Below are 20,680 nucleotides of genomic sequence, written 5' to 3' on the forward strand. Positions count from 1 at the left end.
CTAACATAACTTGTGGATAGTAAATGTGACGCGGAGAACGCGTGCAAACGGAACACGTTTTAAAACAAATTTGTAGTCTTTTTAAAACCTGCGAAGGTAAATATTTATATATATATATTTGTCAAAATATAATAATATTTGTCATCTGCAGCATTTCATGTTGAACATTTATTCATTGTGCTCTTAAAATAAGCATAAATATGTACTAATTAAAAACACTAAATTTTATGAATGTTCTGATACACACAACCAATCACACAGTTCATTTTGGAATATTCGCATTTTTTATCACTTACCAATACTTGAAATCGTTGATATACCGGTCAAGGCGGCTGTATTGTTAATTGAAAAAGCGCGCGCGACGTATGCGAAGATGGCAGCACGGACTGGTCGCGGTCTCACCAGGAGGAACTAAGACAGTATTTTGATCTGCGCTAGTGCAAAATGCGGTAGTCGTGGAAGCGGTGACTGTCGACGCGGAAATCGGTAACCTTGTAATCGTCATATTGTTTGCTCGCACGTTGCGTTAGCGAAATCATCGGAGTGCTATTAATCCTGAATACTGTATAGTAAGTGTTCACGCGGTGTTGTACCACAAAAGAAGAAGGAGCAGCTAGAGAGAAAAGGGAAGAGGGAGAGAGAGAGAGAGAGAGAGAGAGAGAAAGCGTGCACAAGTGTCAAGAGGAAAGGTAATTTACTGTTTACTGCTAAGCAAAATACACACACGTTTGCAGATAAATTTAATTCACAATTAAAATAAATGATACATATTGAATACACAATCTGTATTATCACTTGAACGAGTGTTAAGTACATTGCACTTACTAAAGTCGCCATATGTGGCGCTGTCGAATGCTAACATAACCTGTGAATAGTAAATGTGACGCGGAGAACGCGTGCAAACGGAACACGTTTCAAAACAAATTTGTGGTCTTTTTAAAAACTGCGAAGGTAAATATTTTTATAAAATTAAAACAATTGTAATTAGTGTTTCTACATAATACAAAATATGAAATATGTTTTTAGATGACGTTAAAGAGCTTTCCAAGAGGAGGAAAGAAACTTCAAAAGAAGCCAATAACGGATTTAGTAAGTTAGAATGTTGGATTATTTACTTACAAGTTAAACTATTTATTAAGCATATTAATTATTTAGATTATACCTTGATTTTTTTCTCAATAGATACAAAAGAATCATGGGAAAGACAGTAAAAAAAAATGTGAGTGGACAGACAAATTCAATTTTGTGGCTAATACCGCAGAACGTTTATCATATGCAACGATATGCGAAGGATTAGTAGTACTGGGGTGTATCTGTGAAGTAACAGAGTATGGTATGGTCGTATCTCTGCCTGGTGGTTTACTCGGTTATGCTCAAGTTGCAGATATTAGCGAGTCATATACGAATCTATTGAAAAATTTATTTAAATCCAAGGATGATTTATCAAATGAATTTAAGCCTTTATCTGAACTATACTCTCCTGGAGAACAAATTGTATGTTATATAAAAGGCATACAACGTCAAGAAAAATGGCAAATCACCTTATCCCTTGAACCTAACTTGATAAATCAAAATTTAAACGCCGACAATCTGAACAATGGTTCAAACATAATATGTACTGTTAGCAGCATAGAAGACCATGGTTATGTTGTAGACACAGGCTTAACGAATGCAAGAGGATTCATACCCGCTAAAGAGCATATTAACAAACAATATCTGTTTCCGGGTAGACAGCTTCTGTGTCATATAAAAGAAATTAAGACAAGAGAGAACACATCGACTATCAAGTTATCTTCGAAATTGGAACTAGTTCAAGCAATAAACAACATTGAAATCCAATCCTTGGATAGCTTGAGTCCAGGAACTAACTGTAAATTGCGTGTAAAAAGAATTCTTTCTAATGGATTGTACGTTTCGTTCGGTAATAATTATATAGGCTATATAAATCAACTCTATTTAACTGAACCTCTATCCAAATATTCAAAGGGCATGGAAATTATTGGAAAATTACTTTACATTTTACCAACTGTGAAATTCGGATACTTTAGTACATTAGTAAATAAACCTAAAGATAATTCTATAAAGCCAGGAGATATTATAGAGGAAGCTACAGTCTTATTCAGAGAGTCTGGTGGAATTGTGTTACAATTGACAAAGAGCGGAGACAGAGGATTTCTACCTTTGAAAAGGTCAAATGTCAACTTTGATAAAATTATTGAAACATTTGTTCCTGCTAGTAAACATAAATGTAGAGTGTTATCATATTGTTGGTTGGATGGCACTTATATTTGTACAATGCAACATTCGTTGTTGCAAGAAAGATATTTTTCACTTTTCGACTTTACACCAGGCGACCTGGTGAAAGTGAAGATTACAAGTATTAATGCAGAAACTGGTTTCATTAACGTTCAAGTTGGTAGAATATATGGATACATCACTTCGGAGCATATATCGGATGCAGGAATAAGCGAATTGAAAAATTTTAAAGTCAATCAGGAAGTAGATGCTATGGTATTAGCCATCGATAATACACGGAACAAAGTATACTTTACTTTGAAAAAATCACTCTTATCTAGCAATCTACCTGTTTTATGTGATATTCAAGCATCAAATCCAGGATCTAAACACCATGGCACTATAGTACAAATAAAGAAGAATGGTTTATTAGTTAAATTTTTTGGTAATGTCAAAGGTTGGGTTCCACATTCGGTATTGGATAAAGGAGCGTCCTCCGAAAATTGGAATTATTCCATTGGACAAACAATTATGGTTACGATCGAATCCGTAAATAAAAATTCAAGGAAGATAGTTTTAAGTGTAGCAACTGATGATAAAGCGATCGAAGAAACTGTATTTGTAATTGGAGAACATGTAGAAGGAACAATTACAGAATCATCTAAGGAAGGTGTATATTTGAGAATAAGTAAACAGGATGGACAAACTGTTAGCACAGGATTTTTACCTGCAGGACACATGTCACCCTGCATAGATGTTGCAGCTATGCTAGCATTAAAATCTATTCCTGGAGATACGCTTTCTGCCCAAGTGTTTGCTACAACACCGAGCTTAATTTTGTCCAGAACATTTTTGCCCGAACAAAATTATAGAATGTTTGATCAACTAAAAATTGGTGATAGTATACCTTGTTCGGTGAAAGACATAGAACCGGATGGTGTAAGAGTTCTATTACCTGTCGCAGGATGTTCATCGCCATTCTCATATGTCTCTTACAGTAACGTCAGTCATTTTAATGTCTTATACAAGCATCAAGTTTTATTCGCAAAAATTATTTCTATCAACCAAAAGAATAAACAACTCATTTTGTCGTTAACACTGAAGAAAGTATACGACGTATTAACTGATCCTATGAGTAGAATGATGATAACAGTGGATACATTAAGTTTACATTTCAATAAATTGGCAGAATTAGCAAAGAATTCTTATTATCAAAATAAGCCAATCTCATCGGTCGCTTTAGGACAGAAAGTAACAGGAAAAGTTGAACAAAGTACGGACAGTGGTGTTGTAATTAAATTAGAAAACAACTTATTGGGAATAATACGAAAAGATCATTGTTTTCAAAATCCAAAGATAGGAGATACAATTTCTGGAACAATTATGTGGAAGGATTATATACACGAAGTTGTTGAAATGACAATGTTACCTTCTGTAATGAAAAGTATAACTGGTAAGCAAAATACACGCTTGCAGATTCCTGAAGGAAAAGTGATTCGTGGTAAAATATTAATGGTAACCGATTGGTTCCTCTTAGTCCTCTTGAAAGGTCTTGGTAAAGGCACACTGGCAGCAATGCCTATTCGGCGTCACATAAATGATATAAAACCAGACCTATCACCCTATGTTGTTCATGCAAAGATCAGGTGTTACGTGATACTACATTCCGGTGAAGCGGATATTCTACCAATTTGTATGATAAAATCTGCATTCGAATCAAAATACATTACAGATAAAAAACTTAGCAAGGCTACCTTCAAGAGAAAAGCAGAGCAAACAGAAAATAAAAACATATCTGCTAAAAAGATGAAGACTGAAAAAACTCGGTCAAACATTGAAGAACATTCATTGAAAGATTTGAATGAGAAAACTACAAGTAATAAGCAAATTGAAAAGGAAAATGAAAAGAAATTGATAAAATATGAAAAAGAGAGTGACATATGTGATAGTACAGTACCTGGCAACAACAACGAAAAGTTAACGATACCAGAGTGTGGTTTTTTTTGGGATGAAAAACCGGATCTAAGCTTTCTTGAGAATAAAGAATTGTCCAGCGACAGCGAGAATGAAGCAGAACAACAACCAAAGCATAAGAAAAAAAAGTTAAATGCTTCTGAACGCAGAGAACAAGAGAGACAGAAGGAACGTGAAATTCGTCAGAGAGAAGAAGCGAATGCTAATAATCAATTACCAAACTCTGTCGATGAATTTGATAAATTGGTTCTAGCAAGCCCAAACAGTTCCATAATTTGGTTACAATACATGGCATATCATTTACAGACAACAGAGATTGAGAAAGCAAGAGCAGTTGCCAGGAGAGCTGTGAAAACGATCAATTTCAGGGAGGAGAATGAAAGATTAAACGTGTGGAATGCTTGGTTGAATCTGGAATCAAAATTTGGAACTTCCGAGTCATTGAACGATGCTTTCCAAGAAGCAATAAGAGTTAACGATGCGATGAAAGTGTATACACACATGTTAACAGTACACTTTGAAGCTGATAGACAAGCACAATTAGAAAAAATAATCAATATTATGCTTGGTAAGTTCAAGCAGAATCCTCAAGTATGGATCGACTGTGGCACGGTATTGTTAAAAATGGGTTTGATGGAGAAATCGAGGAACATCATGCAAAGAGCATTGCAGTCTTTGCCACCATCGGAACGTGAGTAAATGTTTACAAGGTGTACAACAGGATAAAATTAATGATAATAACAATGCAATTTCTAATGTGTATTTCCTTCCATACAGATGTAAATTTGATAATTAAATTTGCCCTCTTAGAGGGCAAATTTGGGGACAAACAGAGGTCCCAGACATTATTCGAAAAAATTATATGTTCTCATACCAAACGCGTGGACGTTTGGTCCTGTTACGTGGACTCGTTACTAAAAAGTAACGATATTGATGTTGCAAGGTAAACAATACCTTCAATTTCATTCATTCATAATATAAGGGAATTGTTTTAAAAGACTGTTTTTATATACACAGGAAAGTATTGGAACGAGCAGTCGTTCAGACATTACCACCAAGGAAGATGAAGACTCTGTTCAAAAAATTTATAAGCTTCGAAGAACAATATGGTACGCAGCAAAATGTTGAACACGTACAACGATTGGCTGCTAGTTACGTAGAGAAGCAGTGAGTGTAAAAAAGACATGGAATCATTCTGATTAATGTAAATATATAATAAACAATTGCATCGGCCGGGAAACGAATCCGGGCCGCCCGCGTGGCAGACGAGCATTCTATCACTGAACCACCGAACGAAACATGTACATTTGTGCATCTATAATTATGTAATATAATTTTGTGTTTATATTACATTATCAATATATTCTATTGATTTATATAATTTTGCGTTTATATTACATAATTATAGATGCACAGATGTATCTGTTCCATTGATTATATTACAGGAAGCATCGGTGGTTCAGTGGTAGAATGCTCGCCTGCCACGCGGGCGGCCCGGGTTCGATTCCCGGCCGATGCAATTTTGTTTATTTTATATTTACATTAATCAGAATGATTCCCTGTATTTGTTACACTGCTGCTTCTTTTCTATATATTCAGCAGCCAGTTGTTGAACATGTTCAACATTTTGCTCCGTACTTTATATATGTATATATATATATATATTTGTCAAAATATATTTCATCTGTGTAAATAAGCATAAATATGTACTAATTAAAAACAGTAAAATTTTGTGAATTTTCTGATACACACAACCAATCACAGTTCATTTTCGAATATTCGCATTTTTTATCACTTATCAATACTTGAAATCGTTGATATACAGGTCGAGGCGGCTGTTATTGTTAATTGAAAAAGCGCGCGCGACGTATGCGAAGATGGCAGCACGGACTGGTCGCGGTCTCACCAGGAGGAACTAAGACAGCATTTTGATCTGCGCTAGCGCAGAATGCGGTAGTCGCGGAAGCGATGACTGTCAACGCGGCAATCGGTAACCTTGTAATCGCCATATTGTTTGCTCGCACGTTGCGTTAGCGAAATCATCGGAGTGCTATTAATCCTGAATAGTGTGTAGTAAGTGTTCACGCGGTATTGTACCACAAAAGAAGAAGGAGCAGCTAGAGAGAAGAGGGAAGAGGGGGAGAGAGAGAGAGAGAAAGAGAGAGAGAGAGAGAAAGCGTGCACAAGTGTCAAGAGGAAAGGTAATTTACTGTGTATTTAAGGGAACCGTGTGTCAGTGGTACGGCGTCGGCTGATACACAAAATCATGGTTCCTGTTTGTTCGAGGCTTTAGCGTGATCGACATAAACGTGCCCGTAAATCGATCGTACCTCTCGAGGTTCTCGTCGCGCGACTATCGGCTATCTCCTCGCTCTCACATCAGCTCGACTGCATCGAAAGTCTCTCGAGTATTGGTCGCTGTGACGTCACAGCGATAGCTACGAGCACCGAGGGATGGCCTATGCCTGTCCTCTCTTTTTTCGTCTGTGCAACGAGCCACCGTAAATTTCTCGCGTTTACGATACACGACTGTGATGGAAAGTCGCTCGTCGCCAGAGCGAATTTGTGAGAATCGTCATTGCGTGTTGGTAAACTCCTGGCTCCTGACACGACAATCTTTTAAGTAAAACCGAGTCGCTTGCTCTCTCAGAAGCCGTGAGTATCCTGTTATATTCTAAATTTCCTATCAACGACTTTCGATTTTCGATGTACACGAGCATGCTGAATCACGATTTCCCACGATTCGTGCGAGAAATAACTTTTGAAACGCGAGAAATACCAAAGGCCGTCCAAATAGCCACATCTTTCTTCATCTATCGTCTTTCTCCATTTCTCTCTCTCTTCCTCCCTCCTTCTCTCTCACACACACACACACACACACACACTCTCTCTCTCTCTCTCTCTCTCTCTCTCTCTCTCACACTGTTTGCTTCTGCTGCGTGTGTGCGCGCGCGCGTGTGTCCCTCTCCTCGTTCTCCTCTCTGTCTCATTTTCTTTCTTTTTTTTTCTTTTAATCGTTTCTCTCTTTCTTCCCTGCTAACCACATCCGTCTTTTTCTCCCTGGCCTCGTGAACACGGGGTTAGGTTACGAATTGGAACAGCTCGATAAAAATATTCAAAGTGCTTAAAAACGTATTTACGTATAAAATTAATTTACGTGGAATTAGAACATGTATCGAACATCCCGAGCCGGCGACAACATAAAAGATATTAAATCTCTGTCCAGTTGTTGGCGCATACCATCGATACTTTGACGAATGTTCAAACATAATAATATAATATGAATCGTGTTCTGTGAGACGATGGTAGAATCGGGGTGAAGTCTTTGCAACGTTTAAACAATTCTGTCATTTTCGCTTTCTAATTGAATGGTTTCTGGAATTCTTATTACCTACAGGAAAAGCTACAATGCCCCCGTGTTTTACGGAATAGCGAGGGAAAAGATTGTTCGATCGTGTGACCGATACAATTAACCGATCAAATATCTAGTCGAATAATTTGATCGATGTACACATACTTACCGTACTCGACCTTCGTATCGCGCGCATCTACCTATGAAAAAATATCCGTTAACATTCGAACAGCGGACTCAGGGTCCATTCAAATCCAGACAGAAAAAATTGATAACCGAATGTCAAGTTTCTGACAAATAATTTCAATTTTCTACATGTTTCGGCAAAGCCTGTAGAAAAGCTAACGTATCTGAAAGGAATACCATAGAAAATATGTCGAAAAAAATTGATAAATAAAAAGCTAATCGATCGTAAGTATACTCATTTATATTTGATCGGAAAAGTCTGCCGTTCGAGGGTTAAGTAAAGTGACATTTAAGTACGGGTAGAAACGAACAAACGGTGTTCAAACTGCAACACAGTCTCTCCATCGTTATTTGCTTCTAGCGTTTTCGTATTTCGAATATTTTAATAGTTGTCGTGCTGCGAATTCAAAATTTCAACGTTTATTTCTCGCGAGCTGGATCAAATTACAATCTTCGTACGTTGGAAATCCACCGGTTGTTTCCTTCCAGTTAAATGGTGTCGCCTTAAAATTAGACATCATCGAGCATGTCTTTATATTATGTAATACGATACAGTACTCACCTACTCACACGTTTCGTTGGTCGAAAGTGACTCGTTCCGCTATGCAGACCGAACTCGAATCGATTTTATTAATCGCGTTACAAGTACAGTTGCACGCGAGAACGGTACCCATAGTATTTCTCGTCCACGTGCACCCATTCAGCGTTGCATCGCAACTATTGCTTGTTCTCGGTGCTCGCGTTCTCTGTAGTCTTTCGAATATTTAAACCTCGTTTCCAATGAAAATTCTTTCGTTTTCCGTTGTTTGTCGAAGTACGCGATTACTTCATTATTACGTGATTATTAAATTATAATTGCATTTCAATTTCCTAGAAGGTCGAAGACGCAAAGAAATCGCGAACTGTGATTTCTTCCTTTCGTTATGCAAACACGTAACAACCGGTACTCCAACTCGCGGTAATCCACGTAGATACACGCTGTACGCTCACCCTCGCAATGCAACGGTCGCGAACAGTGAACAGAGAGAGAGAGAGAGAGAGAGAGAGAGAGAGAGAGAGAGAGAGAGAGAGAGAGAGAGAGAGAGAGAGAGAGAGAGAGAGAGAGCAATGGGCGATGAACCGATCCGAGCGTATCGTTGTCGTAGTTTCCGAGTATTTGGAAAATTAGATTGGTCTCGATTTAAAAAAGAATGCTAGGACCGTGTTGTTGTTGGCGCAATTTAGTGCATCGATTGTGTCGGTTCGCGTTCGAGGCATATTTTTACCCATTTCTCTTTCCGTAAATGGCGGAGGACATTGAAACACGGGAAGTGTTTTGTAGAACTGAAATTTTCGTTGCCGATTCGAAAGGATTAAATGGAACGGTTGACCGCAGTTTATCGTCGGTTCGCGTTGCAGGATTGGTTACATAACTTCAATTGTGCTCCTTACGTTATTACATAATCGCGTTATCGACTTTGCCCACAATACGAAACGCGAGAGACGTAACCTGCGCGCCGCGTCTTACCATGCCTAATTAGGTTGAAAACTCGAAGTAACACGACCTAGTCGACGGTTCTCGTTTCTTTTTCTTTTTCTCTTCTTTCGTTCGTTTCGTTCCGCAGAAAGTACAGAGAAGCGTTTACAAAGTCGAGCGAAAGACGGGCTAATTAATTCGCTATTAAGCGACGTCGTTGTTCGGTGGCATTATTCTCCACGCGATTTCGAGCATTTTGAAATCGGACCGATCGCGACGGCAACGGTCGCGGCGGAAACGGGAACCATTTGCGATCGCGATGCTCGATCGGTAATCGATTCGTTCTCGAACGTCGTCGAACAATTTTCCGTGAAATCGAAATATTCCGTGCGTTCGTTCTGCGCGTCCGATTCCGGTGAAAACTGGGCCGTGTGCCAAGCCCGAGGAAAAATGCGAATCGTAGCTGCTTTCTTGACGCCATTTATTTGGCACACAAGTCGAATGATTTTCCTGCGAAACGTACCGCTCGACGCTTCGCGTATCGCGCCACGCCGCCTTTACCGATTTTTCAAAACGATTCGAAAGCTTGCAAACCTTATCGGTTCGCCGTTAAACGCGTTCGCCTTGGAAAACGTTGATCGTTTTCAGGATCTCGGTGGAAAGGGGGAAATCGTGAGAAAAGTGATTTAAAATTATGGCGCCGGTACTATAAAGCGTATCTATCCGACTGCTGCGTAGCTCCCGAACGTTCTACATTTTTCCTGGCTCAAGGTTGGCCCGTTTCTTTTTTTAGCTCGACCCAGTGACCTTTGGCATTTCTGCGTTTTGTGTTCACGTTTGTGCGAGAATTGGACACGGTGGTCGCAATAAGGGTAGAGCGTAGCGTGTTGGGTCGGGTCGGGGGTCGAGTCGGGTCGCATCCGACAATTTCGTTTCCTGTTGTTTTCCGATTAACGACGCTCGGGTCGTTCCACCGTTCTTGAAACAATCTCGCCAGAATGCTACGAACTTTAATTCGCTCGAATTAAATTACCGCGTTTTGGCTCTCGTTGTCAGTCTCGATATCCGGTCTTCCCCGTGAACGCAACGATACGAGCAAACGCGATCGGAGCTAGGAATCGCATCACGGCTAGGTTTGTAGCGGGAAAAGGGGACAAGGTGAAGTGGCGGCGGCCTAGTCGTACAAGGTCGACCTCGGAAACTAAAGCTGCAACGCGACTTTCGAGCAAAGGTTCCAGCCGATGATGGCTGCGTGTCGCGTTTCCTTTCTCCTCTTCTTCTCCGGAACATGCCGAAAGCGAACGTTACACAGAGGGTTATCGATCGGAAACGATCGAGGACGTGTTCTCGCGGAAGTTCGCTGGATCTTGCGGGATCGTACGTTCAGCGTCTCGAGTATCTACGAGGGGCTGGCTGACCTAGAAAGTCGAGAGACAACCTTGATTCGATATAATTCCATTCGTTCGGTATCGAATATTCTTAACCGTAAAACAGCGAGATGAAATCATGGATCGGCTGATGGATCGGAATGAAAATGTTTGCATTTTGAGAATCGTTCGACAGGTAACAATCGCGAAGCTACGCGGGTTACGTTGCGCGGCCGGACTGTGGTTGAGTCGAGATAGGCCATCGACGCTGCACGCTATAGCCTATAGCCTATAGCCTATAGCCTATAGCCTATAGCCTATAGCCTATAGCCTATAGCCTATAGCCTATAGCCTAGAGCCTAGAGCCTAGAGCCTACAGCCTACAGCCTACAGCCTACAGCCTACAGCCTACAGCCTACAGCTATAGCTTATAGCCTATAACGTACAGCGTACAACCTATAGCCTATAGTTCAGCTATACCGATACACGACATGTACTCACCGTTCTCTCTCCGAAATTGTTGGGATTCAGGCAAGTCTCTAAGGGAAGACAGAGACAGGGACAGAAAGGGAGATAGAAAGAGAGAGAGAGAGAGAGAGAGAGAGAGATTGAGAGACTGGTGAACCCAGGGTGCAATGTCATATCACCGTGGGGGACAGGCGGGCGCCGTAGCAGTCTCGTACAGCAGCAGCCCAATGACACCGCATTCTCCTAGCAGGCGATGTTCCAGCGGTAGCAGCAGCAACACCGGTAGCTCCACGATCGGCGGCTCCTCCGCCAAACTGAACACCTACCGACCCACCGGCTCGTTTTACACCTCCTCCACGAGCTCGGGCTACCGTTCGAGCTACACGTCCGAGTACAGACGATCCTACTGCCCATCGAGCAGGTGAGTCCCGTGCATCTCTGCACCGAGATTCAAACTATTTGGGAATTCTCGGGGTCGGCAGAGCCACTCTGCTACGTCGATCCGAAATTCCGTGATCACGTTTCGCAGGCTCGATCGTTTTCGTAGGCGCTGCCGATCCCGGATTTCGTTCATCTGCGAATATGCAATATTAAATAGCTCATACTCGATCGGCCCTACAGTTACTACTCGTTAACGTCGACTGGTTCGAGCATCCGCAGGAACTACTTATCGGACTACAGCCGTTCTCGTTACTCACCCGCAAGGTGAGAGAGCGATCCTTGATACACGGGAGTGTGCCGAGATGCCGTGTGTGTGTGTGGCTGGCTCGGATCGGCTCGGCGCGGCGGCTACGAGAGAGTCATCGGTGTCCGCGACACGCGACGCGCTACGTCCCGATAAGTCTCGACAACAGTGTGTCGCTTTTCACTTTCTTTCTTCTCGATTCCCATCCAGTTTTCACCGTGCTCGGTGAATAACGGTATTATACATATATGCATAACACACATGAGTACACGTAACAACCGGTATCCCCGACATATTTGGTTGATTCGAGCATCGCGCTCGAAACATCGAACGACGAAGAAGAGTAGAGCAAACGTAGAGGCAAGGTAAAGCGTGGGTTCGCGACTGGATCCGTCCAGTTGCTTTAATTTCCGATCTCTATATAGTCCAACTACCCTACGACCTGACCAAAGTCTAGAAGGTCGATGTCAACGACTGCTACGCGTATCGGGTGTAGCGACCCGGCACACAGCCTGAACCAGACGCATCGAGTTCACATTTTTTCCCTTAAAGCGTCTAGTCGCGATGCCTCTACATTGTTATAGTTTTCGGTAGTCGGCAGCGTTGCTCGACGCGTTCGTTGTCTCTATTTATACGATTCCAAAATGGTGGATCGATCTCAAAGAGGAGAAAATGGTGACGAACGGGTCAAGTATCGCGCGCACTATACGCGCGAACAATGTTGCGCGTCCGTTTCGCGCCAACGCGTTCGACGCCAGCGCCATCGATTCGATCGAACGACAAGTTCCTCGCGATGTTTCCGCACAGCTGTCCGGCCATTCGTCGGTCAAACAGATTTCTCTACAAAACTATTCGTCTTTTTCGATTTTTTCGATTTTCTCGATTTTTTACTCACGTAGTCGTGTTCCAATGGATTCGAAATCGTAAAACCTCCAAGGTTCTTCGTTAGAGTAGTCGATCGGTCGATGTACAGCGTTCGATTGTATTCGGAGAGCACGAATTTCGCGTATGGCCCAACGATCTTTGCCAATCTTAACATATAGCCAAGATGGCGCTGCTTACTCGTTCAAATTCAGATTCAGATTCGGATTCAGATTCTGATTCACATTCGGATTCGGATTCGGGTAGCACGAGTTTGTACGCGTGCGTGTGTTTATATGCCGAGCGGGTTGCGTGTACGATCGCAATCGTTGCATAACTCGAAAAAATTAGAGAAACGAGGGTGAAGTACGAGGAGAGGGTGGCGCGCGGAGAGTAGCCCTTGGCCGCGGGCCCGACCGAACGAAACGATGCTCGCGATATTCACATTGGACAAACGTTTGCAGGTCAGTTTCGTCGTCGGCGTACAGCAACACTGGTAGCAGCGGTAGCGGTAGCGGTGGCACGGGTACAAATATAATTACAAACGGGACCGGCGGTGGTAGATACGGATTGTCAACGTCCTCGTCGTCCTCGAGCATCTCCGTTGCCGGTTCGTCGTCGAGGGAGAGGGGATCGGGACTGGATTCCTCGTCTTCCAGGCAGTTGGAGCCGACGTGGTCCACCACAGCCGAGATCATCAGCAGGTACTCACCGTCCGGCTACGTGCCGAACATCCGACAGGCGAGTGTCACCGGTGGAGCGTCCTCCGGTGGCGGCAGCGGTGGCGGTGGCGGCGGCGGCGGCGGCGGCGGTCATCACCATTGGAAACACCACGCAACCGGTTCCTCGTTGACCGAGCTGTTCGGCGGTGACGAGAGAGAAATAGTCGAACGAAACAGAGATCTACGGACCGAATCCTCTCTTTCCACCTCCTCGTCGTCGTCGTCTTCGACGGCTGCCGGTACCGGCGGTAGCAGCGCGGCGCTTTGGTCAAGGTCGAAGAGAGGAGGTTCACTGGCCAGCAGCACGGTGTTGACCAGCGGGCATGTTCGCGCGGAAAGTACCGCCGCGTGTCCTGGCGAGGTAACGATCGACGAGCGCGGTACCATCCGCGACTCGAACCAGGACGAGAGTAACGACGACAAGGACAATGACGACGACGACGACGACGACGACGACGACGACGACGACGACGACGACGATGACGACGACGACGACGACGCTAACGAAGACGAGGACGCGGACGACGATCGGCACAACAACAACAACAACAACAGCAACTGCCGCACCAGCAGCAACGGCAAGGATGCGTGCAGCGAATACGGCGTGAATAACAACGACACCGACGATAACGACGAAGACGACGACAGCAATCTGAACAACCGTCATCACCGCCAACAACGCGCCGGTGCTCATCGAACGGCCGACGAGGTCTCGTCTAAGATTAACCTCCTGTCGTCATCTGTACCCGGTGGTGTTGGCGGTGCCGGTTTGATAGGTGTTAAGCTCGATTTGCTCACTAACCTTGCCACTAATCCGAATAACACGGAACCGCTGATTAACAACAACGACGAAGAAAAGCACGCCGACGCCCGACTGCGCCAACACCAGCAGCAGCAGCAACAACAACAACAACACCATCAACGCCAACAGCAGTGTACCAAAGACCGGTTCGAGATCGTCGACGACAATAACGAGGTAATGCGTGGCATAGAGGACGCGGCCGCGTTCTTGCAAGGAGGACGCACCGAGGATCCCGAGATCTTGGAAGACACCGAACAGTCTCGGAATCGCCCGTCCCCCGCAAGCGCGTCCTACGATATCGATCGCACGAGGTTCGCGGGCGGTGCTGCTCCGCCGCCCGTCTTGCAGAACGGCGTGGCTGGACGGCCTTCCGGTAACTACGGAGACGATCCAGCCGTGCCTTCCACCTCCAGGAGACCGGACGGTCATTTCTCAGGAAACACGAACACTGCCAGTAATCCGACTTCGTCTCCTACGGCCCCGTCCACGACGCATCAAAGTCTCTATCGCGGCGTAGCCGATCAGTTTGTGAGTGTCCCAATCGGTCGGTGTTAATTCATCGAAAGTAGCTATTAGCCCCGCGGTTAGGATAACGCGAGCGCGCCGAAGGGAGCAGGGCTATCGAATCCGAACGATCGCGTCCGCGTCATCCATGATTTTGGCAACACCTCCGATTCGCTCGACAACGTTATCGTTTATTCTAGGGCAGAGACGACGTTCCACCAGTGGTGTCCTACTTCCACCCTCGCGTGCTATTTACCGGATCGGGCATCGCGAGACAAAGCGACAACCCGTTAGTTTGGAAACGGAACACCGCGCGTCCGACCAAGGCCTCGATAGCACCCGGAACGAAAGATTCGAAACGCGTAGCTGTCGCGTACAGCCGAAAAAGCATGCGGCGTCGGTGGGCATGAGACAGTTGCGTCCTTGGCGCGCGCTCGCGAAACTAGATCTTACAAAAGTATTTGGAACCGGTGAAACGAGCGAAATATTCTCGCGCGACAAGTTTTCGAATTCCCGGAATGTTTAGCATGCGACGAGAAGCCGCGGGAAAACGATACGCGTCGAAAGGTGCCCGTTTTGGTTGTACGCCGACTCGCTCGCGATGGAAAATCCGTTACGACACTTACGAAACGTAGTTTATCGAGCAGCCTCGTGCACGCGTTTTCGTCCCTCGGACGTGTTTTCTTCGGCTCGTCTCGCACGGCGGTCGGTCTGCCGGCTGCTTTTTATTAATAGATCGGAGCTCTCTCACCGGGAGAGCGAGAGACGCGGCTAGCGCGAACCTCTCGTAACGCAACGGTACCCCGTGTAACGGCAACAAACGCGCATGTTTGCTCGCGCGCGTTACCACGCCGAGTGTGCATACGCCGTTCATCTTGCGGAACTTGTGCTGGAACGTGTAGAACCGCGTATATCGTCGTCGTTTCCGTTTTTACTCCAGTGATCGTCGCCGTCGTCTTTCGTTCCCGCTTTTCATCCGTATTTCAGCCGTATTTCAGCCGTTCGTTGCCCCGCTTTTTTCCCATTGTAGTAGCTTCTCACCACAGACTGCGACAGGAGACGACAGGCTATCCGTGTTGCGAGTAGACTCGTCGTCGCACGTGTCTCATTGCCTGCTTATTCGACCGTTCGGTTTGGCGAAGGTGACTTTCGGGAGGAGTAAACGCTTCGAGAAACTCGGCTCGCGTCGAGATAATTATCCTCGCTAGGCAGAGCGGATACTCGTGCGAACACGAATAAACGCATCGATGCCAAAGCCGGCTAGAAATCTATTTGCCACGCGAACGATTTTCTCCTAGGCGCCATCTTCGTTTCGTATCTACGATATTACGCGAACACTGAAAAGAAAAACGTTACAAGTACATAGCACAGAGGCTGCTCGAAACGTCTACGAGCGTGTCGGATCCGTGATCTGGTCGTGCTATCGGCGCCCGGACTTTATATTCTAGACGCTGTAACTCGACGTCCCACTTACCTTGCGATTACGGAGAAAACATTATTTTTTGCTGATACAGCCGGCAACTCGTCGACCGGTAAACTGGCTTACACTCGCTATCTGGGTTGGGGGTTGTGGTGCTTGTGGCTAGCGATCGCCATGCTCCTCGTCTACGCGTTCATGCTGGGCGTCTCGACGCCTCTAACGTCCCGGAAGCACGCCGTGCCGTTCGGTCTCGCTTCCACGCGGTTCTGCGGATCCGTAGTGTCCGTCCGCGCTTCGCTTCAGCCTCCGGTTAGCAGTCGCGCGAAGGTGAGTGCTGGAACAGGGATTCGCGAGACTCCTTTTTAGGGAAAACACGCGGCCGAGCTAACGACCGAACGGACGGAACAATGACAACTGCATTATCCGCCCATTCTTTCGTCGCGACTGCTCGATGCTCTCGATTATTTACACCGTTGTCCCTTTTATCGATATATACGTAGAGTGTGTTGGGTCTATTTTCTGTTCGGAACAATCCACACGCCGAGATCGAACGCAACGAGAAATGTACGTACCGTGTGCGTGTGCTCCGGCTCCTGCTGCGACTCCGACCCCGGCTCCGACCCCGGCTCCTGCTCGTGCGAGCAGACTGCTGCGATCTCGACGAACCGTCTCCGATCGGGGCGATAACACGGACTAACGCTAAAATCGTGCCAAGTCGTATGGAGTGCTAACTCGTGACTCTAGAATCCGATACTAGGCGCGGATTAGCAGGCGTACGGTTGCATCGGAAACCTATACTCGAAGATCTCTTCGATTTTTAATGAATTTCGTGCATCCGGTCCGTATTACCGTAATTACCTTGACAATGCCTTCCGAGGCTGGCCACCGAGGCTGGCCGCGTACCATAAAGCCGTTCCCGTTCCAAATTAAAGCTCTTCGAGCTTTATTTCTATTCGCTGGATTTCACTGGATCTCGCACCGTTGAAAGAAACAACGATTTACCAAGTTACCAAGAGATTCGAGAGTAAACTTGTTGGTCCGCGCCGAATTCGGTACCAGACCCCTTTAATCCCCCCCCCCCCCCCACCCGGCATTAATTCTCCGCTTATCGTCTAGTATCGTCCCCCTGAGTTTTTTTCGTTCGTTCTTGTTTCAAGGAGCAAACTGTATCCTCGATGCTTGAGCCTAACTCCTGTCGTGCTTTTACCAGAGAAACACGACGGCATCCGACGATCTGTAACCCCCGTAGAAACAAACTACGTACTATTTCCTTTAGAGCGCACCTGTCGAATTAAACGAGTATCGATCATGATTTACTTTACAGGACGGAAGCCCAACGAACAAAGCGGCACGTAATCGGCTTCAAGCGCATCGTGACGAGCGATGCGGACTGAACGGGTTGAGGAATATTGGAAATACAGTGAGTAGCATACTCTGTTGCTATACTATATACGTATGTAGACAGGGTACGTTACGGCAATACAGACGATGACAATGTATTTTTTGTATTATTTTTGTATTTCCAGTGTTTCATGAACAGCGTGATTCAATGTTTGAGCAATACGAGACCGTTGCTCGAATACCTGTTGAACGAACAGTACCTGGCGGACATCAACGTGACAACGTCCAGCATGAAGGGTGCTTTGATCAAGGCATTCAGTCAGGTGATACACGAATTGTGGGAGGTGGGCGGTGATCATGTGGTGAACACCACGGCGCTCAAGTCGCAGATACAGAGATTTGCGCCAAGATTCATGGGATACAGTCAACAGGATGCGCAAGAGTTTCTTAGATATCTGTTGGAAGGACTCCACGAGGACGTTAACAGAGTGACGGTCAAGCCACCGCCGATTCACACCGATATCCCGGATATGTATACGTAAGAAACCATTACGGTAGTTCTCTCGTTACAGTAATTCCGTCGTTTCACCATCGCACGACGCGCTAAAATATTTTCGAATTTCCCGATCGTTCAGGGATAGCCAGAAAGCCGTGGAGAGCTGGAAACGTTATCTGCGCAGCGAGGATAGCATGATAGTGGACGTGTTCGTCGGTCAGTTACGCTCGTCGTTGCGCTGCACAGCTTGCGACCATGTATCGGTAACGTTGGATCCTTTCTGGGATTTGAGTCTGCCGATACCGGCCAGGAGCGGCACCGTTAAGCTGAGCCAATGTCTGGAACACTTCACTCGAGAAGAGGTCCTCGATGGTGACGAGAAGCCGACCTGTTCAAAGTGTCAGATGAGGAGAAAGTGCACCAAAAGCTTCAGCATACACAAATTCCCGAAGATCCTTGTTATTCGTATCCTTTTGAATTATTCAACGATCACCGTTCCGAACGGTAATGGCTCTCGCCATCGGTGGCATCTCTGGCATCTTCCGATATGTCCGGCACACCTGTACATCCGGATGAAACAACTTGTTTCGAATTACTTTTTCACGGGACCGATGCTTTGCGCGTACTTTCCTTAATACGAACAATTCTGTAGACTTGAAACGTTTCTCTCCCATGGAACGATTCCGCGGCAAGCTGAACGTAACGGTGGACTTTCCATTGACGGGATTGGATCTCAGTGCCTTCGCCGCACCCAGGGTTCCAGGCTGCACCTACAATTTGTACGGTGTCGCGAACCACTCGGGTACCACGTACTCTGGTCATTATACCGCGTACTGCAAGCATCCGTACTCGGGCGAATGGCACGAGTACAACGACAGTAGGGTGTCCGTGGTTCCAGCACGGTCGGTCGTCACCAGCGAAGCCTACGTACTGTTTTACGAACAGCAGCCTCATAACTCTCACTTGTAACCTTACGCCATTGCCTAGAGTTAAACGACCATCTTGCCTCTCGATACCTCAGTCCAGCATAGCGTAATGCAGGGGTGACGAACTTCTTCGAAGCCTGGAATCGCACGCAATCTACTATAATAATTATTATTAGATTTCTCTATCGTCAGGCTGTCTAACCGTCCGGTCGTCCGGACGTTATATTTTAACCAACGATAGCACAGAATCATACGAGACGATAAAGATTATTCTTTGTCATCCCCGTCTCGGACATCCGAGTCGACTATTAAGCTGCAAGGGTTACGGTTGCTTCCCGAATTTTCGTATTCGGGTTGCCACTCGGAATCTCTGATTCGAAACGAACCCCGGCTAGGTGAACGTACAGCGACGAAGTCTTGATCGCTCGGCGAAACAGGAAAGCGAAAGTAGAAGCGGCAGAGTTTCGTGCGACTCGTGGGCCGCTAGTTCGTTATCCCTGATCTAAACGGATACTACTTTATCGTGTGGTATTGAAAAGCGACTAAACACAGAATACGACGGCGAACTGGGTCGATTTTCGCATTGTGTCGAGCACAACATCTTTGTGCTCGAGGATTGTGTGCGCGTGTGGCGAGACATTGACGATAATCATGCATCATGCCTCCATGCCCCTGCCTTCAGCCGCTTTGTCTTTTTTCGGATCCCATGTTGTCCGGACCTGTCTTCATCTATTACTCGCTATTTCTTTTCTTTTTTCATTTTTTAAGAAGCAAAATAACACAAAACGCTTTTCTGAGTATGTCAAGAGAGCAAGAAAGAGAGAGAGAGAGAGAGAGAGAGAGAGAGAGAGAGAGGGAGGGAGAGAAAGAGAGAGAGAGAGAAGAAAGAGAAGAATTTGATCCTCTAATGCAATATATGTGAATGATTTGTGTTATATCGACACTTGGTCTTCAACGACATCGGGTAAAACTGTACGTGACCTGCGGGTGTACTCCCCTCATTGTCGCGTATATTCTAATTTCAATTTTAGTTATCTTTCATTTTGCTATGGAATATATATTGAGTCGTGGAATCGCGCATCCCGTGTTCAGGAAAAAATATTGTACGTGTACGTGTATGTGTATGTATGTATGTATGTATGTATGTATGTATGTATGTATGTATGTATGTATGTATATTTATACATATATATGTATGCACGTACTTTTCGATGGACAAACAAAAGAATAATCATGAGTTCGCCAAAGATCACACGTATATACGGAGTAATACACTCCGGATGTCTAGTTACTTTTGAATAGACGATATAGTAATAACGTGTATCTTCACTCTTCACCTGGCAATCTACAGCTAATTTACTTTTGTAAAATATTTTGTTTAATAATATATCACAGTCAAGAGTTATTTATTTAATTTATGGAAAGAGAAAACTGATAAAATATTAATATATTCGATATCGACGAATTTATATTATATATATATATATATATATATATATATATATATACATATATATATATATATATATATATATAAATAAATAAATTATTATACGTACTATATATCAATAAAAGTAACGGAGATTAAGAGGAAAAGAACGAACGAACAGAGGAAATATGTCCTTCTCATTTTTTCATAGCTTTAACGAAATTGTTGTGTCCACGTTGTTTTTTTCCCTAATTAGAAAATAGTTTCGATAATGATATTAACGCAGATTATATCGGATATACACCGAGAGGACATTAGTTCCGAAAAAAAAATTACACCTCGTAATTCATTCAATAAAACTCTCCTAAAACTTAGTCAACTTATTGGTCTTAATAATAAAGAATTGTGATTAAAACTCGATTTGGATAGTTTTATTTTATTCCATGAAACTACAAC

The 20,680-nt window shown here is 44.6% G+C and overlaps 2 protein-coding genes and 1 non-coding gene across 7 annotated transcripts; all 3 read left to right on the top strand.

Moving 5' to 3' along the window:
* Positions 1-695: 695 nt before the first annotated feature.
* Rrp5 (Ribosomal RNA Processing 5) lies at positions 696-5,937 on the top strand. The gene is made up of 5 exons (XM_033481705.2): positions 696-951; positions 1,027-1,089; positions 1,183-4,900; positions 4,987-5,152; positions 5,227-5,937. Exons 2-5 carry the CDS (start codon positions 1,027-1,029, stop codon positions 5,378-5,380), a joined length of 4,101 nt encoding a protein of 1,366 aa, XP_033337596.2. The 5' UTR covers positions 696-951; the 3' UTR covers positions 5,381-5,937.
* TRNAG-GCC (transfer RNA glycine (anticodon GCC)) lies at positions 5,658-5,728 on the top strand. The gene has a single exon. It is a non-coding gene; the product is annotated as a tRNA-Gly (tRNA).
* A 190-nt stretch (positions 5,938-6,127) lies between the features above and the next one.
* Positions 6,128-20,200, top strand: LOC117226920 (uncharacterized). 5 transcript variants are annotated; one of them, XM_033481706.2, is made up of 8 exons: positions 6,128-6,410; positions 11,102-11,459; positions 11,660-11,743; positions 13,049-14,636; positions 17,357-17,452; positions 17,559-17,911; positions 18,009-18,334; positions 18,522-20,200. In XM_033481706.2, exons 2-8 carry the CDS (start codon positions 11,206-11,208, stop codon positions 18,836-18,838), a joined length of 3,018 nt encoding a protein of 1,005 aa, XP_033337597.2. In that variant the 5' UTR covers positions 6,128-6,410; positions 11,102-11,205; the 3' UTR covers positions 18,839-20,200. The 5 variants fall into 5 exon arrangements, with proteins under 5 accessions (XP_033337597.2, XP_033337600.2, XP_033337604.2 ...); XM_033481709.2 differs by having other exon boundaries at positions 6,128-6,282; XM_033481710.2 differs by having other exon boundaries at positions 6,129-6,282; positions 11,200-11,459.
* The last annotated feature ends 480 nt before the right edge of the window (positions 20,201-20,680 follow it).

The sequence above is a fragment of the Megalopta genalis genome, chromosome 5, assembly GCF_051020955.1.
Source record: "Megalopta genalis isolate 19385.01 chromosome 5, iyMegGena1_principal, whole genome shotgun sequence".
Lineage (NCBI taxonomy): Eukaryota > Metazoa > Arthropoda > Insecta > Hymenoptera > Halictidae > Megalopta > Megalopta genalis.